The 24,136-nt window shown below is 37.7% G+C and overlaps 1 protein-coding gene across 19 annotated transcripts in view; it reads left to right on the top strand.

Annotated features, from left to right (window-relative positions):
* Positions 1-24,136, top strand: part of CCDC30 (coiled-coil domain containing 30) — a 141,734-nt gene that overhangs the window by 82,382 nt on the left and 35,216 nt on the right. For 17 of the 19 annotated variants that reach the window (XM_058552098.1, XM_058552091.1, XM_058552092.1 and 14 more), the window contains 2 exons: positions 11,294-11,473; positions 20,560-20,769. In XM_058552098.1, coding sequence (XP_058408081.1) covers positions 11,294-11,473; positions 20,560-20,769 — 390 coding nt within the window. Of the gene's footprint in view, positions 1-9,660; positions 9,766-11,293; positions 11,474-20,559; positions 20,770-24,136 lie in introns of those variants that run through there. The other 2 variants (XM_058552111.1, XM_058552108.1) reach the window with 2 other exon arrangements.

Raw genomic sequence — 24,136 nt, forward strand, 5'->3', positions numbered from 1 at the left:
TCATATAAATGTTAGAATAATCTTGTCTGTAGCTGCAAAAAATCTTGCTGGAATTTTACTAGGAATTGTTTTAAACCTGTATATCAATTTAGGGAGAATTGACATCTTTATTATGTAGAATCTTCCAATCCGTGAACACAGTATATCATCCATTTATTTAGATCTTCTTCGCTTTCTTTCATCAGCATATTATAGTTTTTAGCAAATAAGTCCTATACATATTTTATTGATATACACTTTAAGTATTTCATTGTTCTGAGCAATTGTAAATGCTATTATATTTTTAATTTCAGTGTCCATGTGTTCATTGCTAGTATACAGAAGTATAATTGATTTGTATATGTTTATCTTATATCCTATGACCTTGCTGAACTTGCTTATTAGTTCTAGGCTTTTCTTTTTTTTAAGATTCTTTGAGATTTTCTACATAGACAATCATGTCATCTGAAAATAATGACAATTTAATTTTATCTTTTCCAATATGTATGTTTTTTATTTCCTTTTCTTGCCTAATTGCACTAGCTAGAACTTCCAGCAATATGTTGAATAAAAGTAGTGAATGTGAACATCTATGTCTTGTTCCCAATCTTAGCAGGAAAGCATTGAGTCTTCACCATTAGTATAATGTTAGCTATCGAGTCTTTGTCAAATTGAAGACGTTTCTCTTTTTTCCTGTTTTTCTGAGGTTTTATCATAAATGAGTGTTGCATTTTATCAAATGCTTTTTCTGAATCAATTGATTTAGCTGATTTTCTGTCTAGTTGTTCTATCAATTTTTGAGAGAGAGTTGTTGAAGTCTTTAACTATAATTGTGGATTTGTCTATTTTTCCTTTCAGTTATATCAGTATTTCACATATTTTTGCAACTCTGTTGTGTGGTGCATACACATTTAGGATTGCTATGTCTTCTTGGTGGATTGACCCTTTTATCCTTATGTAATGTCCCTCTCTTTTTTTCTTTTAGTTTTCTTATATCTGACGTCTACTTTATTTGATATTAATATAGATTCTCCTGATTTCTTTTTATTAATATTTGCAGGATATATCTTTTTCCTATCCTTTTACCTTCAAACTGCTTATATCATTATATTTGAAGTGAGTTTTTATAGACAGCATATAGTTAGGTCTTATTTTTTAATCCACTTTGCCAGTATCTGTCTTTTAATTCGTGTATTTAGACCTTTTACATGTAATGTAATTATTGATATGTTAGGGCTTAAGTCTACCATTTTTTCCTTTTTGGTTTTCTATTTGTTCTCTCTGTTGTTTGTATCTGTTTTCTATTTTGTGGCTTCCTGTGGGTTACTGGAACATTTTTTAGCATTCCGTTTGGATTTATCTATAGTGTTTTTGAGTGTACCTCTGTGTATAGCTTTATAGGTTGATCTAGGTATTACATTTTACACACATGCACAAAACATCATTTTACCAGTTTGAGTGAAATGTAGAAACCTTACCTCCCTTTCTGTCCCTTTACCCTCTCCCATTTATAATATAATTGTCTTAAAATTTTTCTCTGCATACAGTTAGAACTACATCAGACAGCTTCAATCATTATACAGAATTTAGGAAATTCAAAAGGAGAAGGAAAATGTATTTATCCATATTTTTACTCTTTCTGTACTTTCTTTCCTCCTGATGTTCCAAGATTCCTTCTTTTATCATTTCCTTTGTGTATGGAGAATTTCCTTTAGCCATTCTTTTAGAGTAAGTCCCAGGTGCCAAAGTCTCTTTCCCTTCATCCGAGAATGTCTTGATTTCCTCTTCTTTCCTGATGGATGTTTTCAGTGTGTATAAGATCCGGGGTGGACAGTTCTTTTTCTTTAGCACTTGAGAAATGTTATGCCACTTCCTGCTGGTCTCTGTAGTTTCTGATGAGAAGTCTGCTGTCTTATGAATTGTTTTTCCCTATGGATAAGGTAGTGTATCTCTCTTGCTGCTTTCAAGATTTTTTTTTCCTTTGTCTTTAGTTTTGAAAAATTTGACTGTGATGTGTTTTGGTATGGATTTCTGTAGGTTTATCCTGTTGAGCTTCTTGAATCTGTATGTTTATGTCTTTTGGAAAGTTTGTAGCCATTATTTCTTCAAGTATTTTTTCAGCCCTGCCTTATTCTCCTCTCCTTCCAGGATCCAATGACACAAGTATTAGATCTTTTGTTATAGCCCCACAGTTCCCAGAGGCACTGTTTTTTTTCAGTCCATTTCCTCTCTGTTGTTCAGATTGGGTAGTTTCTATTGTTCTGGCTTCAAGTTCACTGATTCTTTTCTCTTTCTCCTCCATTTTGCTGTTGATTCCATCCATTGAGTTTTTAAATTTTGGTTATTGAATTTCTCACTTCAAAAATTTCCATTTGGTTCTTCCTTTTTTTTTTTAATTTTTTTTTACTTTATTTATTTCCCCCAAAGCCCCAGTAGATAGTTGTATGTCACAGCTGCACATCCTTCCAGTTGCTGCATGTGGGACGTGGCCTCAGCATGGCCGGAGCAGCGGGGCATCGGTGCACGCCCGGGATCCAAACCTGGGCCACCAGCAGCGGAGCGCTTGCACTTAACCGCTAAGCCACAGAGCCAGCCCTGGTTCTTCCTTATATCTTCTATTTGTTTGCTGAGACTTTCTAGTTCTTTTCTGAGACTGTTCTTTCATTTGTTTCAAGTGTGTTCATAATTGCTCCTTGAAGCATTTTTATGATGGCTGATTTAAAATATTTGTCAGATAATTCTGACATCTTGGTTTTGTCATCAGTTGTTGCCGTTTATCATTCAAGTTGAGATTTTCCTGGTTCTTGGTATGATGAGTAATTTTAGATTGAAATATGAATATTTGGGTATTATCTTAGGAGGCTGTAGATCTTATTTAAACCTACTGTTTATCTGGCTTCTTCTGATACCACTCTAGTAGAGGGAGGAGGGTGGTCTCTCATTGCTACCCCAGGTAGGGCAGAAGTCCAGGTTCCCACTCAGTCTCCATGGACAACCAAGGAAAGAGGGGCTCCTCATTACTGCTGAAGAGGGTGGGAGTTCCTGTTCCCCACTAGGCCTCTGCTTATACTACTCAGACTGTGAGGGGGAGGAATGCCTTGTTACTGCTCTCTACTTGGACTCCGTGATATCATGACTAGGGTCAGTAGAGGTGGTCTTGTTATGCTGGGTGGTAGTGAAAGTCCTGACTCTCCAATAGGCCTCCTCTGACACCACCTCAGTGGAAAGGGAGAAGGGTGCCTCCTTCCTGCCAGGTAGGGGTGAAAGTCCAGACTCCCCCTGTCTGTTACTACCTGGCAGGAGTGAAAGTCCCTGCTCCTTATTGGCCTCTGACACTACCCTAGTGGGGGAGTTGGGGGTGCCTCATTATAGCCTGGCGAAGGTGGAAGTATAGGTTCCCAACTTGACCTTTACTGACATAGGTGGGAGTGGGGACCACAATTTTTTCTGTGGTGTTTGGCTGGAGTAAAGTGGGTATTGTCCAAAAGGTTTTTTTCTTGCTTGGCTGTCCTTTTCATGGTCTTCTATCTAGAGAGAATAGGCTTTTGTCTATGCTTGTTGGTGTTTTCTTGCCAGCTTTTTCAGCTCCAAGTCCAGGACATATGAGGCAAAAAGAAAACCCAGGAAACTCACAGCCATGTCATTCCTCAGGCCCCGAGTTCCCTAGCTGGTCTAACTTCTTTCCACCTTTTGGAGTCTTCTTATGTTTGTTTTATATATATTGTCCAGAGTTTTTAGTTGCACTTGGTGGGAGAAATAGAGAAAATATGTCTACTCCATCTTCCTGGAAGCAGAAGTCAGTTTTTCCATTTTAAAAAATATGAGATATTTGTTTGCATTTTCCCGATCTTCAAGTATATCTAGCTAACATTGGATTAAGAAAAGCAAAAGGGTTTATGGAGGGTGGGAAAAATCAGTCATTTTATCAAAAATTTATTTTTAAAATATTTCACTCTTTATCTCCTATTGTTTTGAATCATTTGACTATATTATCTTTAAAAAACTGCTGAGTTCAAAATAAGATATTTAATTCTTTTTTTATACGGTGTTAAAGGAATTTTAAAAGAAAAAAAACTCCCTAGACACATTTTTTCCCCTGTTCCTTTCCGGTTTTTATATATATACGTTTCCCATAGTATGTATTATGTTTATACACATATACATACATATATATATTGTTTATTATTCTACCATTTTACTTTAATAGGTATTTTTCATGTTGAATAGACTCTATACCACTTTCAAGTTGATTTAACTTTAATTCTCTTAGCCATTTCCATGTCTCCCTTTAATCACTATTTTAAATAGCATGGCTATGAGCATTATTATACATTCAGCTTTTTTCTTCTTATGAGTTATTTTATTGCAATAAGTTCATTGGTATGCAATTATTCAGTCAAAGGATCTGAACATTTTTATGGCTCTTGATCTGCATTGCCAAATTACTTTCTTGAAGAATTTGAGCACCAACTATAATTTGTGAAGCATGTTGTACTAGGTTCTGAGGTACCTAAAACAAACTTAAGATTAAGGGAGTAAAAATAAAATTCCGTTTCACTCTGCTTTTCATCCACTCTCTCCAATGTACCATCGAAGGTACATTCCTCCTTTTGGTGTACGTGGCTCACAATCTCTTAGTTTTCCTCCTCCCTCGCTGGCTTCTCAGCCTCCTCTTCAGGCTCCCATTCCTCTGCTTGTTTTCCTTACAAGGCTTTAGGCTTCTGTCTAGAATGATGCTCCTCCTCTCACTTTCTCCCTTCTCGCTGGCTCATCTTATCCAATCCTAAGGTTTCTGTTGACGTTCTTCCGTACCTGTGACTTCACCACAGGCATCTCACCAGTCTGCATCCACTCCCCCTTCTTGGTCTACTATCCACTTGCCCGTTTGCCCCAGTCAGAAATCCAGGTGTCGGGCCGGCCCCGTGGCTTAGTGGTTAAGTGCGTGCGCTCAGCTACTGGCGGCCCAGGTTCCGATCCTGGGCGTGCACTGACGCACTGCTTCTCTGGCCATGCTGAGGCTGCGTCCCACATACAGCAACTAGAAGGATGTGCAACTATGACATACAACTATCTACTGGGGCTATGGGGGACAAAAAGGAGGAGGATTGGCAATAGATGTTAGCTCAGAGCCGGTCTTCCTCAGCAAAAAGAGGAGGATTAGCACGGATGTTAGCTCAGGGCTGATCTTCCTCACCAAAAAAAAAAAGAAATCCAGGTGTCATCCATTATTCCTTTTTCTCCCTTATCTGCCACATCTAATAAATGACAAATCTTATCAATATTGTCTTTTAAATATCTCTAGAATCCATTGCTTCTTTCCATCTCCACCATCGTATTCTGTCACTGTTGTTTATTTCATGGATCACTACAGGAGTCTCTCAACTGGATTCCCTGCCACATGGCATCCAAATGATCTTTCTAATGCACATTCTCTCTTTGGCCTCTGGGCTTCTACCTATCTTGTTTATTAAGTCATCCTGGAGTGCCTTTATTTTTCCCTGTTCTCATCTATATCAACACCCCCCACCAACATACATATACGCATGCAAGTGTACACATACCTCCACCTTTACGTTTGCCCAGCTTGTGCCTACTCATCCATCAGACCTCAGATTACTCACTACTAGTTTAATCTAATCACTTGTTTACTTATCCTTATTTCTCATTAAATTGTAAGCTCCTTGGGGCAGGAGTTATGTCCTATTGTAGCCCTAGTACCTGCCGAAGTGCCTGGTGCTTATTGAGTGATTTTTTTCTTAATCTTTATAAGCTGTGTCTGCCCAATGCTATACTAAAAGTTGAAAAACTCACTTAAACTGGTGGTTCAGGTGTAGACAAAAATCTATGATGGGTCATATTCCTGAATGTGAATAAAAAAATATGACTCGTTTGTTTTAAAAGTTTGTTTATAAGAGTAAGATAACTGCTCTGCTATAGAGTTCAAGTTGAAAATCTTGCAGTACTTGACTGGTAGATTTTTTTCTCCATATTCTGCTACTATAGTGAGCATTTTGATAGTTTTTTATTATTATATTTGCATCAAGTCCTGAACTAGGAGAAAGCAAGCAGAAGGAAATACCAGAGGAGTCAGTAAAGGAGGACAATTTTCCAAGAGAGGGGCAGAAGGAGGCGAACTCACAACAGAACCGAGATATGAAAGGTGAAGAACAGCAGTTGACCCTGAAGCCTGAGGAAGTTGTGAGGCTTAGAGAAGAGCTGAGCCGTATAAATCAGAGCCTCCTTCAGTCTCAGAGCTCTGGGGATAGTTCAGATGACACTAGCGCTCAGGTAGGTGCTATAAACTCATGCTCTGACTGGGTCCATTTCCATAGATCAGCTGTGGACATAAGCATAATTTTTATATCATCCATTAATGTTTATTTATTGAGCAATATCATACCCACGGTCTGAATGGTAATAAAATAGCAACCAAAATCTGAACTAAGCCCATCAGTTGATGCACTTTATTATACAAGGTTCTTAGGCTCCATCTAGCTCAGCAGGAAAAACTGCTGATTGATTGTCAGTGTCTGCCCTGGGCAGGTGGGATGGAGAATGGCAGGATTTGTGCCACATTTTCTGTTCCTGATACCTAGCTTCAATGTACAAAATACCTTGTTTGGGTGGGGAAAAGACCACAGACTTGGAATTGTTTTAAATATGGCTTTTGCTATTTACTAGAGGTCTGCCTGCAGGAGAAATAAAGGGAGTGACTACCAGCCATACCTCAGTCTCATACCTCAATCTTACAGGGTCCCTCTTGTACAGATTAAGATTTCCCTGCACACAGCTTTCTAGGAATTCTTCCGAGATCCACAGAGGGAAGCCTTTGTACTCATAAGTAAACCAACTTCAAAAGACTGATATATTTGAAAAGTGATTCCAGTATACATTTAGGAAAAAAAGGAAGAATAACAGTAAAGGATGTCAGATATAAATTTGAAGGTGCAGATATAGCGTTTGAAAACTAGGCAAGTCACAGTGAACAAGGAAACTACATACCTGAAAGGAAATTCAGATACATTTGAAAGAAAAGGGAGTCAGTCACTGGATTTGTTCAGAACACCAAAAGGAAGTATGACATCAGATATTCAAAATGAGGTTAATTTTCCATGTCCCAGACAGGCCCTTTATTGGGCAGTGGGCCAGAGTAGGAGGTTTGGCCAGAGGCTGAACACTGAGGTCACAAGGATTGTAAAATCTTTGCTTATGAGCTTAAAATGATCCGTGTACTTTTAGAATAATGAAATTTAGAGTATGAGAAGTAACACTCTGATTAATTTATTAATTTTCTTTACCCTTTCCCATTATTTGAAGAATGATTTCTCAATACCTAGGAAGGAGGTGAAAACTATTCTATGGGAACCTGGGAGAACAGCCACTTTGTGCAAGGACAAATAGTCCTATATACCACGTAGCCTCTTAGGGTTTCACTGAATTCTTGCATAGTTCAGTAATTTTTTTCATAATAATGACTTTGAATTATTGAAAGAAGTGTAAGTGCTCTTATTCACTTATTCAACCAATATTAATTGCATATCTATGATGTGCCAGGCCCTGTGTTAAGGCACGTACAGCAGTAAACAGATATGGGCCTAAGGGGAAAAAATAACATACTTGTATTTTGAATTTTATATTTCCCAAGGCACCGTCACACACACTGTTTCATTTCCTTCTTTAAGCAGGCCAGGAAGAAAATACATTGTGGACAGATTTTCTTTTTTCTGTAGTGTGTTGTGCAGTGATAATTTCAGAACCTCTTTCTGTATATAGGGTTCTTTGACCTACTGATGGCTATAGATTGTTCTACTCTTTATTTCTTGTGTGTGTGCAGTTTTTTGGTCTTCACCCCTGTGGTCAGATTAGTATCTAGTACCTAGCTGCTATCCATGTGTGCTGTGTCTTCCTCATCTCATAATGTGCAAATCAGCAACTATAGGCTGAGACCAGATATCAAACTTGAAAGAATGCTTATAAGTGGTAAATACATAGAGAAAAAAACTGTGAGAGCCTCTTTTATGAGTGAGAGTTCTATTGTTTATATGTATTTGTGACATCATTTGGGCTACTGATGGGCTTTGGGGGCTTAATTTCTGTATTCCAGATGAGGTTGTGATAGGTGATTTCGAGGTATTACTTTCCCACTATTCTTGAAACAAGCTGGAACGACCATTAATTATTTCAACTTGATACGTTTAAAACCTGGCTTCATGTTTTTCCATAACATTATTGAATATTTACTTTGCTCTAGGCACTATACTAAATACCCTGTGTATATTAAGCAATACACAGAGGCAGGAATATTATTGTTGCCGATTTATAGATGAGGAAACTGAGGCTTTAGAGAGGTTAAATAATTTGCCCAGAGTGACACATTGTGGTGGAACCTGGGTCTGTCTGCTTTAGAGCTTGACTTTTTAACTGGTATGTCATTTGCTTCCAATTGCTGAAAAATTCAAAAAAAGCATACAGTTCTCATGTCAGGCTAATTTCCTAAGGAAGGCTGGCAAGCTAGCTCCTGGAAGCTCTCCCAGGTTGTCTGTCATAGATTATGTTGGTGAATTTATCCGGAGTTGGGTCTTGAGGCTTGCAGGCTCCAAAACTTGATGTATCAGCCCCCCTAGAACATATCTGTGTCTTGTGGGTAAACTCACATTAAACCAAACTTTCAAGGCTACTGGGTAAAATCAGAATGTCCATTAGTTATTATTCTGTAATAATTAATTATAAATATCACTTGAACATGTTTAAATGAACAGTTGCATTTACCTGTAGAGAGCTAAGAAAGACAAATCAAAATCTGAAGGATGTTTGATGAATAGGGAGTCAGAACAAGTGGACTTAGTTCGATGATTGACATATTCACAGATTTTGATAGCCTGTTCCATCTACATTCACCAGATGAGACTATTTAAAGCCAGCAGTCTTTTTTTTTTTTTAATTTTTTTGTGTGTATGTGAGGAAGATTAGCCCTGAGCTAACATCTGTTGCCAATCTTCCTTTTTGCTGAGGAAGACTGGCCCTGAGCTAACATCCGTGCCCATCTTCCTCTACTTTATATGGGACGCCACCACAGCATGCCTTGACAAGCGGCATCGGTGCATGCCCTGGATCCAAACCTGCAAACCCCGGGCCGCCATAGCGGAGTGTGCGCACTTAACCGCTACCGGCCGTCCCCTAAAGCCAGTAGTCTTTACCTCTGTTTCCACAATAGGAATGATCTTGTCTTTGGGACCAGCATATGAACTTGGTTCGTATTGAATTTTTATTTTATTAAGATAATATTTTGAAATATTAAAAGCTGGATGTTAAGCCTATAAAATTAAGATAATTAATGCTGGTTTCAACTTTAATTCTTAAGGAATTATAAATTCCTTAGGATGGAAGAGACGTTAGGCATTATCTGGTCTTATGCCTTTAATTTGCAGATGAGTAAACTGAGACTCAGAGAGGATAACTGGCTTAACAAATCTGTTGACTGACAAGAAAGGACCCCTGTGTACTTCACTTTGCACTCTTAGTAGCCTGAATGGGCCCTTATGCCTCTGCAGTCACTTTCTACCAGGAGGTAGTTTACGTGTTGGGTGCCTGACTAGCTTCTTTAATAGTTGCCTTCCTTGAAAATAATTTGCATTTCTACTCTGGCAAAGTGACTTGACCAGAAATGTGGGCAGGAGGAACTACTGTTCTGGCTTTTCTTTTCTTCAAAACAGGCTGAAAACTTCTGTACCTTTGTCCCATTGGTATAAATGGGGTGCTTCTTTCGTGTATCTGTGTTTTGGTATGGTAAGTGGCTATATAGGCTGATGATTACTAACTAATTGTTAAAAGCTTCTGTATAATGGTTGAATAAGAAGATAGAGTGGTGATCAAGGCTCTCCAGGCTTAAGGAGAACTCTTGTTTTCAGATGGAAGAAGAAGGCAGTTGAAGTAAAGTTAGGCAGCATCAACAGTAATGGGTAATGTTATTGAGTGCTGGCTATGTGCTAGGCATCGTGCTGACTGCTTGTGTGCATTATCTCACTTAGCCTTTACTCCGTCTAGCATTTATCATTATTATCCCCATTTTAAGATGAGGAAAATGAAATGTAGAAAGACTAAGTAACTTTTCCCATATCGCCCAGTTAGTTAACTGGTAGTGTCAGGATTGAAACCCAGATGTATCTAATTCCAAAGTTAGGATTCTTAATAATTACATTATAATTCCATTAAAGAATTTTCTGTAGGGAGGCTGGCCCAGTGGTGTAGTGGTTAGGTTTGGCACATTCCACTTCGGAAGCCTGAGTTTGTGGGTTCAGATCCCAGACGTGGTCCTACACCACTTGTCAGCCATGCTGTGGCGGTGACCCACATATACAGTAAAGTAAGATTGGCACAGATGTTAGCTCAGGGCTAATCTTCCTCAGCAAAAAAAAAAAAAAAATTTAAATGAAAAATAAAAGAATTTTCTCTAGGGATCTTAGACACTTGCAGCTCCAAAACAAGCAAATTGGATTTAGATTGCCTTTCTGACTAAACCAAGATAGGAATTGAAGGGCTAACAGGACTTGGGGAATTCTGTGTTGCAATTCTGTTGTAAGCAAGATAGAACTAGAATAATGACCTGGGCTTTTCAGAAAGTCGTGGACAGGAAGCATAGTGGACCAGGACTCAGGGAACTCTAAGTATATCTTATCTGTTAAATTGGATAAGGTTGCATGCGTCATCTGTTCAGCACACCTGTGTGTGCCCACCTTTTAGAAAACCCAAATGACTACTCCTTTGCTTAAGGTAGTTTTCTTGCACTGGAGAGACCTGACAGCAGAGAGTGCTGTTGTTAAGTAGTGACTGAAGAATCATCAGGTGGTAAAAAGGAAGTCATGAGAAAGGCTAGGAATTTAATTGCTAAATATGCTCTCTCCTTTTGCCAACAGACACGACACACATGCCACACATGCCACACACACAGAGTCACTCTGCCTCCTCACATATTGGCTCTCTGAACTCCTCATTTAAAGCGTGTCCCCAGTTGTCCATGCTTCTTTTCCCCTTCATTGATGTGCAAAATAAGAAAGTTGATTGTCTATGCTTAACTGCTTTTGTTCACATAATTTCTTTGATGTTTTCACCCTAATATAGCAGTAGTTAAATTATATGAACATGTACCAACTAGCCATAAATGTACAAGAGTAATTTGCTGTAGGTAAGCAAACTCCAAAAACATTTACATGTGAATAATCACATTCTGACAATTCTGGTTCTGGAAGGTGGAACCCATGTTTTACCAATATTCTTTCAAATTGGCCATGTTTCTCTTTTAAAATGTTTGCTTTAGCATCCATCACCTGGAGAAAAACTGAAACACCAGCAGCAAGAGGAACTACAACAACTTCGCCAGAATTTGCACCGGCTCCAGATTCTATGCAACTCAGCTGAAAAAGAGCTTCGATATGAGCGAGGAAAGAACTTGGACTTAAAGCAACATAACAGCTTACTTCAGGAAGAAAGCATTAAGGTAACTCTAGTGGGCGCATCCTTTATTGAAGGGTCTGAATTGCTCAACTGGCCCTGGGAATGAACAAATCAAAATTCCTCAACTTTATAACGCATGATAGGGTCCACAGGTGGGGGACAATGTGAGCTATCTGGTAATTCACTCATTTAACTTTTCCCTACCAAGCAGGCACACAGCTCAGTTGTTTCTCTGCTGCTGAAGACGTATGTATGCTGTCAACCTGTAAATATAAAAAAGTTTTAAGTTACACAATCTTTTGAAATTATTACCTAAAACTTCTAGTTTTACTAAATTTCAGTGACTTAGTCCAAACCCTGGTTGTCCTGCCCTAGTTCTATCTCTAGACTTATTTATCCCTAATAGATGTATCCATTATTATTGGTTGAATCAAATATCAACTGAACCAAGGCACAATTCATGGGAGGGCAAAGTTGTTCTTCCTAACAGAGTGTCTCAAAGAGTTCTGGGGACATCCCCCAGACGTGCTTGTTTTAAAATAATCTATGTAGAGCTGCCATCCACAGATTCATCTAAATTTTATGAACCACATAAATGTTCAAACTGAACCACCAAGTAAAATAGTACTTCCTTTTAATTGTGGTTCAATTGTGTAAATATATGTTAGGGACCTAGCTTCTGTAAGCCCCTGTCTAAGGTTCTGGAATTCAACATCCAACAAGTGTTTATTGAGCATCAGTCATCGCTGGGTAGGCAACCTTGTCGCTACCAAGGGTTTAATGGTAGGCAAAACAGACATAATCCTTATCCCCTGGTGCAGGGGTCAGCAAACTTTGGCCCATGGATCACATCCTGCCTGCCTTCTGTTTTTGTAAATAAAGTTTTATTGGCACACAGCCATACCTGTTTTTTTCATGTATTATTGATGGCTGCTTTTGCACTATAACAGCACATTTAAATAGTTCTAACAAAGACCATATGGCCCACAAAGGCTAAAATATTTACTATCTGGCCCTTTATAGGAAAAGTTTGCCCACCCCTAGTGTAGCGCGATCAATGGACTTTATTTGAAAAGTGACATAAAAATGGATTAAGAAAGGTCCCTACTTTTCAGGAGCTCACAGTCTAATAGGAGAGAGATAGGAAAAAACAATAGTCATTTCTCTCAAACTTCAATGGAAGCCTTTTTAGGAGTTCTAGTATTCCCTGATTATTTCAATAAACCTCTTCCCTATCCTCACCCCTGATTTTTTTTGAATATTGATCATATTCCCTCAAGCCTTTGTAGTTTTAAATTAAATTCCAAATCTTTATCACATTTCTTTGTAAGACAGCCTTTTACCTTTTCCTTCAAACATATTTCTTAGATCATTTTAACTGTCCAACTCTGAACATAGTCAGGCAATACTACATCTTTCTGAAGATGCGATGACCAGAACAACATGGATCATGATGTCTTATATGTGATTGGCACCCTGTAATATTTATTGAATTGATGAACGAGTGCTTCAGAGATGGGTAAATGATAACTTGGTAAAAAGAAAAGATATTTTTTGTTCTGTTTTAAATCTCCTTCGTGGTAGGGTAAAATATTGGCCATTTTAGTAATGAGATATCAGTCTTTTGGCTGGTCCCCTAGGCCAGGCACCTAAGCAGAGTCATATACAATAACCAACTACCTTTTATTGGCAGTTTGTCCACTTTATCTCTTATAAACCTCCCCACAACCCTGAAGGGTCAGCATTTTATAGATGAGAAAACTGAAAGGCTGCAAAGCTAACAAAGTAGAGTCAGAACTTAAACCCAGTCCTGTTTCTCTCTTTTCTGTGTACAGCTGTCTTTCCATATTATACCTCTCCTCAACTTGGGGTCATTTTGGGACTTCAGCTTTGCAAACTCAGAGCTCACTTTTTAAAATCCACTCAGAGGTGATCAAACCTCTGATCTCTGGCTACCATTAGACATACTCATAAGACTAAGAAACCAGAATATTAATTTATTGCTTTTAAACCATTTTATGTGATGGGGCTTTGGGGGAAAAAATAAATAAATAAAAATTATTAAAAAAAAGGGCCGGCCCCGTGGCTTGGTGGTTGAGTGCGCGTGCTCCGCTGCTGGCGGCCTGGGTTCGATCCCAGGCGCGCACCGACGCACCGCTTCTCCGGCCATGCTGAGGCCGCGTCCCACATACAGCAACTAGAAGGATGTGCAACTATGACATACAGCTGTCTACTGGGGCTTTGGGGGAAAAAATAAATAAATAAAAATTATTAAACCATTTTATGTGAAATATAACACTGAGAAGGTACATAAAACATAAATATATAGTTTAACAAATTGTTGTAAAGTGATCACTTATGTAGCCACCACCCAGGACAAGAAATAGCACATTGGCTGTATACCAGTGTCCCCTGAGAGCCTCTTTCCCATCGTAGTCTCATCACCTTCTCACTTGAGCAGTGACCACTAATTTTGGTAATTACTCTCTTGCTTTACTTTATGGTTTTACCACTTACATATGAATCCCACACAATATAGTTCAGTTTTGCCTATTTTGAATATTTTACAAACATAGTCAATCATTATATGCACCTTATGTCTGTCTTCTTATGATCTACTTTGTTTGGAAGATTCATCGATGTTGTGTATAGCCGTTGTTCATTTATTTTCTTTGCAGTATAGTATTCTACCATAAGAAAATGCCATAATTTATTTATTGTTTCTATGGTTTATGGGCATCTTGCATGTTTTCAGCTTTTGGCTATTAAGAAGAATGCTATGGGCTTACAAAGCTTCAAGCAGAGAGCTGTTCTGCTACCACCAACATTGAGACACTTTGCTGGATCCTCTTCCTGACACTTGAATGTCCCAACCTAAAGCTGAAGAAGCCGCCCTAGATGCACGTATCATTGGCCATAACAGCGTTTTCTCCAGTGTTGTTGTCTCATTTCATCATCACCAACATTACCGCAATGCTGAGTGTTGGCTCTATGACTAATGAACACAGGTCCCAGAGGTCTTTAGCTTTCTTGGCCTATGGAGTAAGTGAACAATATATTATGAAAGAACTTGTACCCTTTCTATTTACAATAAAAGGTTTAGGTTTCATAATCTTGAATGAATCCAATGCACTAAATAGTCCAACACTCGATTTCTTCTTTTCTTTGATGTCTCTGTTTCTTCTTCTGTTCATTGGATCTGGATCTTACTGAGTTTTTCGTGGTTACATTGTTCTTGAAAAATGAAACTTCCAGGCTATCTAATAGGTTAGAGTACCTTGTGAGAAGAAATCAACAGTTAATAGATTTGTTCCTGTTAATGGAGTTTCAAAAGCTGTACCAATCCTCAAAAATAAAATGAGAAAATGAAAAAAAAAAATGAGAGAGAAGTTGAACTGGTTTAGAATGGCAGAGGGAATAAAGGGGATTTTCGCTGGAAAAATAGGAAGCTTGTTAAAGTTTAACCTAGATTTCTCTGGGGGAATACTAAAGAGACAAGGTTATTACAGTATTTTTTCCTGTTGACCTACATTGACCCACCAATGATATCAAGGCATTTTATTCTAAGGGTTTAATTTCTTCATTTCTACATGCATTCATTTCTATTCTGTTTAATAAACTATTTTGATGATTTTTACATGTCTGTAAACATTTTTGGAGACAGCATTTCTGGTTTTCATAAGTTAATGCAAAAGGAGGTATCATAAACTCAGCACTCTGGGCACTTGAACAGCTTTTCCCTAAGGAGCTTTACCTTTAAATAGAGAGCATAAGAGAACATTGTTCAGATACACTCATTTAATGAATGTAAGACTCTTTTCTGAATAGTGAGATGTGTGAAAGGATCTGAGTCATGCCTCTACTTTTTAACAACTGCTGCTATGAATATTCATGTACATGTGTCCTGATGTTCATAAGTGTGTATTTCTCTAGGAAGAGAGAGTGGAATTATTGCATCATAGGGTTTATGTGACTTCAACCCTTTTCTAAAGTTTTATACTCCCACCAGCCGGGTATGAAGGTTCTCGTGGCTCTGCATCCTCACCAACTCTGGATACTGTCAGACTTTAAAATTTTTGCTAATCTATTATAAGGGTTTACTGGTAGCTCCTTGCAGTTTTAATATGTATTTCCGTTTATAAATGAGGTTGAGCAGCTTCGTATATGTTTATTTGGCATTTGAGTTCCTATTTTGTGAAATGCCTGTTCAAGATTTTGTTCAGTTTTCTTTTGGCCTTCTGTCTTTTTAATTTTTCTCTAAATTTATAGGGGTTCTTTATAGATGAACCCTTGATCAAGTATGTGTTACAAATATCTTCTACTCTGGCTTGTATTTTTACTCTCTAAATATGATATCTTTTGATGAATCAAAGTTTGTAAGTTTAATCTAATCAGTGTTTACCTTTATAATTGGTGATTTGGGGATCTGATTTAAGAAATCTTTGTCTACCTCAAAGTCATGAAGATATTCTCCTACATTACTCTATTGTCACTTGAGTCAAAAAATATTGGTATATGTGTGTTATGTTTCTGAGCTCTCTATTCTATTCCATTATTCTATTTGTCTATTCTTGTGCCAATAACATGCTATCTTAATTACTTTAGCTTTATATAAATCTTAATATTTGACAGAGAAAATCCTTCACCTTATTCTTCTTGATCTAGGATGTCTTAACTATTCTTGGCCATTTGAAGTTCTATATAAATTTTATCATCACTTGTCAAGTAACACGCACATACCTACATACACTCACACACAACACACATACACTCACAACATTTTGAGATTTTAGTTGGAATTACACTGAATCTATGGATAAATTTGGGCAGAATTTAGATCTTTACAATATTGATTTCTCTAATTTATGAAATATGTGTGTGTAGTACATTTAGGTCTTCTTTAATTTCTCTCAATATCATAATTTTCTTTGTGGAGGTCTTACATATCTTTTGTTAGACTTATTCCTAGGGGCTGATATTTTCCATACTATTATAAATGGTAACTTGTAAAATTTTTCATTTTCTAACTATTGCTAATATATAAAAATGCAATTAATATTTTCTAATAAAAAGGGTTTAATTAATAAAAGGTTTTATTAATAATTTCTAATTTATTTTTTAATTTATTCATTTATTATCTAATTTATTGATAATTTCTAATAATTTTCTAGTAAAAGGGTTTAATTAATAAAGGTTTAATTAATAAAAACCTTGCTGTACTTTTAAATTAATTCTTATAATTTATGTTTATATTATTTTGGATTTTCTATGCAAGAAATCATATCTGAGCATGATTTCACTCATACGTGGACGATAAAGTAACACACAGAACAGTTTGGTGGTTACCAGGGGGAAGGGGGTTGGGCGGTGGGCACAAGGGGTGAAGGGACACATTTATATGGTGACTGACAAACAATAATGTACAACTAAAACTTCACAATGTTATAAACTATTATGACATCAATAAACAATAGAAATCATATCTGAGAATAAATATAATTTTCTTTCTTCACTTCTAAATGTTAGACCTTTCGGAGTCAATTGTATGGTGATAGATGGAAACTAGGTTTTTGTAGTGAGCACACCGTAGTATATAGAGAAGTCGAATTATAATGTTGTACACCTGAAACTTAATGTTATAAACCAGTGTTACCTTGATTGAAAGAAAGATGCATTCAGCACAGTGTTATTTCAGTGAATGGAAGTGATACCTATTCTGTAATGCATGTAGTGAAGTGTTTAAGAATACATTTACTAATAATTTTTTTAACAAACTAAAAAAAATAACAAATGTTACAACTTTCATTCTTTTTTTCTTGTTCTATGCAGTGGCTAGTACAATGCTGGATAGAACTGGTGATAGTGGGTGTCCTTTTCTCATTCCCAATCTCAAAGGAAAAACTCTCAAATTTCACCATTTAGTATGTTTTTGTAGAGGTTTTAAATATACATTCTTGATCACATTAAGGAAATTCTTTTATAGTGTTAGTTTAGTTTGTTCAATGTTTTATGATAAGTACATGTTGAATTTCATCAAATTCTTTTTCTGCATATTTTGAAAAGATAAAATTTTTAAAGCTTAAATCTCTTAATATGGTAAATTGCATTGGCTGCTCTTCTAATGTTAATCCAACTTTGCATTCCTGGGATAAACGCAATGTCATCATAAATTATGATCCCTTTTCTACGTTGCTGATTTTGGCTTGCTTATATTTCTTTGGAATTTTTGCATCTGAGTTCATGAGTGAGACTGGCCTGTCATTTTCTTTCTCCCAATTTCCAGGTCAGATTTTGGTATCACGGTTATCCCAGCCTCTTAACATAAGATGGGTAATTTACTCCCTTTTTCTGTTCTCTGGGAAAGTTTGTGTAAAATTACAATTATTTCTTAAATACTTATAAGAACTCTGAATTCTTCTGATTCTAGAGTTTTCTTTTGGGAAGATTTCCAATTACTGATTCAGTTTCTTAATAGTTATGAGAAGTCACATTTTTTATTTCTTCTTTTATCAACTTTGGTATATTTTATTTTTTCTAGAAATTTTTCCTTTGCATTTAAATTTTTAAAATTTTTACATAAACTTATCAATTTTTTTGTATAACGATGTTCCTTTTTATTTTCATGATAACTAGTTACTTATGCTTTGTTGCTTTTCTCTTGTTCAGTCTCATAGAAGTTTACCCATTTTATTAGCCTTTTTAAAGAACCAACTTTTAGCCTTGTTGATCCACTCTACTGTATTCTTTTTAGATAAATAACAAATGCAGGTATTTCATAATTTAGAGACAGTATAGTGTAGAGTACTGGATTAGAATCAGAAAATCTGTATTCAGACCTTGGCTCTATCATTTGCCAACTATATTTGAGGCTCAACTTTTTCATTTCTAAAATGGAATAAAATACCAGTCGCAGCTACTTCATAGATATGAAAACCTAACCAATGTAAAATAGTTATATTAGCATCTGCCTCGGTTCTATCCTTCAAATACAATAGATTTTCTATAAGTGGTTCTTGAAGAACAACAGTTAACCTGTATTAGGTGGTACCTATGTGTCTGGCTCTATTCTTTTTTTGTGTTTGTAAGGAAGATCAGCCCTGAGCTAGCATCCAATGCTAATCCTCCTCTTTTTGCTGAGGAAGATTGGCCCTGGGCTAACATTAGTGCCCATCTTCCTCTACTTTATATGTTGGACGCCTGCCACAGCATGGCTTGACAAGCGGTGTGTCAGTGTGCGCCCGGCATCCAAACCTGCGAACCCTCGGGCCACTGAAGCGGAGCACGTGCACTTAACTGCTACACCACCTGGCCAGCCCCAAGTCTGGATCTATTCTTGATGCTTTCATTGCCTTTTTTTTTTTTTTTGTGAGGAAGATCAGCCCTGAGCCAACATCCGTGCCAATCCTCCTCTTTTTGCTGAGGAAGACCGGCTCTGAGCTAACATCTATTGCCAGTCCTCCTCCTTTTTTTTTTTTGCCCTGAAGCCCCAGTAGATAGTTGTATGTCACAGCTGCACATCCTTCTAGTTGCTGTATGTGGGACGCGGCCTCAGCATGGCCGGAGAAGCGGTGCGTCGGTGCACGCCCGGGATCTGAACCCGGGCCGCCAGCAGCAGAGCGCGTGCACTTAACCGCTAAGCCACGGGGCCAGCCCTTCATTGCTTTGTTTTATTTAATGTAGCCTCGGAACTGTCCTATGAGGTACGTAGTTATTATGCCCGTATTACAGATGAAGAAACTGATGCTCAGAGAGGTTGAATGTTATTAACTTTTAGGTTCACTTCATAAATCTGATTGGTTAATACACAGAAGTCACAAGTGGAAGAAATTATAGTTATAATCTCTATTAATTCAATTAAAAAGCTTTGAGTCCAGGAAATCGTTTTATAGGAGGAAAAATAAATTCTCTTTCAGCATTTTTGTCTGTGAGCCCTGCCTAGTATATATATTCACCAGGTTCTAATATTCCTTAGACTATCATTCATTTATTTGTTCTGTAAATACTGATTAATCATCTACTCTTAGGCACTTTGGTGGGCCTTGGATACCAAGAAGTGAAGAGAACACATGGTCCCTGGTCTCTTGGAATTTACAGTAGGAAAAAAGGATGATAAACAAGTAGATAAATACATGTTTAATTATAAATCGTGATAAGTTCCATGAAGGAAATAAATGTGGCACAGTAAGTAATCCTGTTTGGATTAAATGATCATGAAAGTTTTCTCCTACAAAGTTACGTTTAAGCTAAGACCTGAAGAAGTGTCAGGACCAGTGTTGAGGCTATTGCTACGTCCCAGGCTAGAGATGATGATGATCTAGACTAGGGTGGTGACACAAACAACACAAATGGATTGATGCAAGATATGCTGTGGAGGCAGAGTGACAGCATATGCTGAATTGGCTCATGATGGAAAAGGAAGACTCAAGGATGACTCTCAGGTTATTAGCCTGGTGGCATCATTTACTGAAATCAGAAAGACTGAGAGAAAAATGATTTTGGAGATATGGGAAGAATCAAGGAGTTTCATTTTGGCAGTTATTGGCTTAACGGTGGTATTTTAAGTCATGAGAATGAACCTAGAAAATGATCCACTCTCAAGGCCTACGGTAGTCCAGTAATATTTAGAAGTTGGGTAGCATTAGAACAGTCTACAAAAGAGACCAAGAAGGAACAGCAGAGAAGTAAGTGAAAACCAGGAGAGTTTGGTATCACAGACTCCAAGAGAGGAGAACTTTCTGAGATAGAGGGAGGGAACATTACTGAGAGGTAATTGTCCACTGGATTTATTTTGGCAATGGGGAGGTCAGTAGTGCCCTCGGCAACAACGGTTTCATGGAGTAGTGGGAATGAAAGCCAGCTTGGAGTAGATGGAAAAATGGATGGAAAATGTTTAGACCATGCATATATAGACACTCTTAAGAAAATTCCTTTGTCCAGCTGCCATCTGGTTGGATAGACTTTGGCAAACCTTACTAACACATGGCAACTCCAGAGAGGTAACCAAGCATGTGCCGTTGGTGTGTGTCAGCTCTTGGGGGACTGCACTCCTCTGAAAGCTGCTTCTTCTGCCTCACATTCACATTCATTCCATGCTGATTTTCATCACTCTTATTTATTCCCCACCTCTAGATCAAAATTGAACTAAAGCAGGCCCAGCAGAAGTTATTAGACAGTGCAAAGATGTGCTCATCACTCACAGCAGAGTGGAAGCACTGTCAGCAGAAAATCAGAGAACTGGAGCTGGAAGTACTTAACCAGGCTCAGTGCATTAAATCACAGAACAGCCTACAGGAAAAGCTGGCTCAGGAGAAATCTAAAGTTGCTGATGCAGAGGAAAAGGTAATTATCCTCACGCTTAATAAATAGCATGCAGTGGATACCGCTACTGAAATCCTGTTTCTCCAAGGATTTTAAGAAGTAGATGTGGTGCAAACTTGATAGAATTCTAGGATTTTTCTTTACTCTCCCATGCTTTCCTCTCTTTTGACTTCACTTGCTCCTATAGTTCCAGTAAATCTTGTATGTTTATTTAAACTGTGTGAACTTAGAAAGGTAAGTTTCATTAAAGCTATAACATGAGCTTAAAGAACTGACTGAGACCATATGACTGTTGTTCTATACTTTCATATTTTAAGAGACTTATTCTCTTATTTGGATTGGCTATTTATATGATTTTTATTTTATAATTTTTGGAGGGATTTGTGTAGTGAAATGGATCATTTTGAAATATTGCCCCTGCATTTTAGATTCCGTGGCACTAGGTGGCAGTAGTATGTAACAGCTGCACATTTTGATCTGTGGGTTTGTCTGAGAGTCAGATCTTACATAAAAAATGTCATTTCATCAAACCATATAAATATAAAACAGACATCAAAAAGTTGATGACAGCAATCTGAATTAAACTCAAAAGCTAATGTTGAATTACAGAAGCCAGCACAAAAGAGTTCTTAGTGTAATTTCATGGATATGAGGTTCAAGAACAGACAAAACTACGCCATGGTGACAGGACAGTGGTTGTCTGCACGAGGGGCATTAACTGACCTCTCAGTTAATGAGAGGGACGTGAGGGAATCTTCTGTGGTCCTGGAAGGATTCTGTATCTTCGTCTGGGAGATAGTTATATAAGTAAAACTTCACTGAGTATGAGTGAGATGTGTCCACTTTACCATATGTATGTTATTATTCCATTAAAAAAGGAATTGGTAAAATTGATAAAGATTGGTAAAATTTTTAAATTTAGACAATACTAAATATTAGTACTGGATTTTGTGCAACAGGAACTCTTATATTCTGATTGCAGTTGGAAGAGTAAATTAGCATAAACGCTTTGGAAAGCAATTTGGCATTAGTATCTAGTTAAGTTACAGATATATATACCATACAACCCAACACTTCTACTACTAAGCGTAAACACTAGAGAAACTATTATACTGCACATATGTATCAGGAGACAGGAATACAATCATTTTCATAGTAACATTGTTCCAAATAGCAGAAAATTGGAAACCCAAATATCCACTGACATGAGATCAAATAAATTGTATATTTACACAGTAGCATACAACAGTGAAAATGAACGACCTGCAGGTACCTGCTGTAGTTCGATACAATATTGAATAAAAATCAAGTCACCAAAACCACAGTGTGATTCCATTGCTATAACGGTCAAAATAGTACAAAATAAAAACTATGTCATATAGAGATATATATTATTAAAAGAAAAAGCAAGAAAGTGATTAACACAAAATTCAAGATATTGGTTTTCTGAGCTGAGGAGAGAAGGATAATCAAAAAGGGTCGTAGAGTGGACTTCAAAAGTATTGGAAATGTTCTCTGTCTTAAATTGGGTGGTAGGTTCAAAAGTTTGGCATATGTCCTCGACAGAGAAGCCAACGGCATGAGACTTTCATCTGTGGAATTAAGACTGAATATCTTGGGCTGGCCCCATGGCTTAGTGGTTAAGTGCGTGTACTCTGTGGCCCGGGTTCGGATCCCGGGCGTGCACCAACACACCACTTGTCCAGCCATACTGAGGCGGCGTCCCACATACAGCAGCTAGAAGGATGTGCAACTATGACATACAACTATCTACTGGGGCTTTGGGGAGAAAAAGGGGGAAAAAAAAAGACAATATCTTTATTTTTTTTATTTTTTATTTTTTTTGTGAGGAGATCAGCCCTGTGCTAGCATCTGCCATTCCTCCTCTTTTTTTTGCTGAGGAAGACTTGCCCCAGGCTAACATCTGTGCCCCTCTTCCTCCACTTTATATGGGACGCCGCCACAGCATGGCTTGCCAAGCAGTGCGTCAGTATGCGCCCAGGATCCGAACTGGCGAACCCCGGGCCACCGCAGTGGAGCGCACACACACAACCACTTGCGCCACCGGGCTGGCCCCTGAATATTTTTATGCAAAGCATTTTCCCTAGGCAGAACTGAATGGGGCAGCTCAAAGGAACTTGACCTGGCCTCAGATGACCTGGCTGCCCACTGCCATTGCCCTTGAATCATTCTGCATCTCCACCACCCCTATGATGTGGGCTTTGCAGGGACCTAGGGCTGATGCAGAAAGCCTTCTCTTAGAAAAGGACTGCCATCCACTGGCATTCACTGAATGTTTTTGGAGAATGTGGTGCCAAACCATTGTAAAGGATTCATTGTTGCAACAGGAGTACAATAGAGGGAGAACAGCTGTTCTGCTGAAAACTATTCATTCAGCAAATATTTACTGAGCACCTACTATATACCAGTCACAATTTTGGGTGAAAATTTTTAATGACACTTTTTTTTTTTTTTTTTGGTGAGGAAGATTAGCCCTGAACTAACATCTGTTGCCAATCCTCCTCTTTTTTTTGCTGAGGAAGACTGGCCCTGGGCTAACATCCGTGCCCATCTTCCTCTACTTTGTATGTGGGACACCTGGCACAGCATGGCTTGATAAGTGGTACATAGGTCCGCGCCCAAGATCTGAACCTGCGAACCCTGGGCCGCCAAAGTGGGGTGCGTGAACTTAACCACTACACCATCAGGCTTGCCCCTTAATGACACTTTTAATCTAACATAAATTCTAAAATAAAATTATATATCTCTTTTCCAATTCATAAATCCTATTTTTAGTTCTGTGAGGGCATTAAAGAATATATGACTGGTGCTAGGCAATATGCTAATAGTCCTTGATTTATAAGAGGCTTCTACTTTGCTTTGAGATACTATTCATGAATCTAGCCACACTGGAGAAACTAGACACTCGCACACATTGCTGTTGGAAGTGTGAATTGGTCTAATACCTATGGAGACAGTTTGACATTATCTGCTAAACAAACAAATAATAATAACCTTTGCCCTAGCAAATCCACATCTCATAAGTTTTTCTAGAGACATTGTTTGTAAGTGTATTGTTTGTTATAGCAAAAGATTGGAATCAACCTAAATGTCCATCAGTAGGGGGCTAGTTAAGTTGTGGTATATCCTTACAGTGGAATGGTATGCAGCTGTAAAAGAGAAGACAATGCTATATATATGTATATGAAAAAATCACAGAGTGTATTGTTATAAAAGAAAGCAAGGTGCATAGGTCTATATAATGTGTCATTATTTGAGTAAAAAAATGTGTGTATGGGGGAAAACTATACAATATTTGTTTATATGCATAAATAAATTTCTGGAAGGCTACACAAGACACTAACACCAGTGATTACCTATTTGGTGG

The sequence above is a fragment of the Diceros bicornis genome, chromosome 13 (assembly GCF_020826845.1).
Source record: "Diceros bicornis minor isolate mBicDic1 chromosome 13, mDicBic1.mat.cur, whole genome shotgun sequence".
Classification (NCBI taxonomy): Eukaryota; Metazoa; Chordata; class Mammalia; order Perissodactyla; family Rhinocerotidae; genus Diceros; species Diceros bicornis.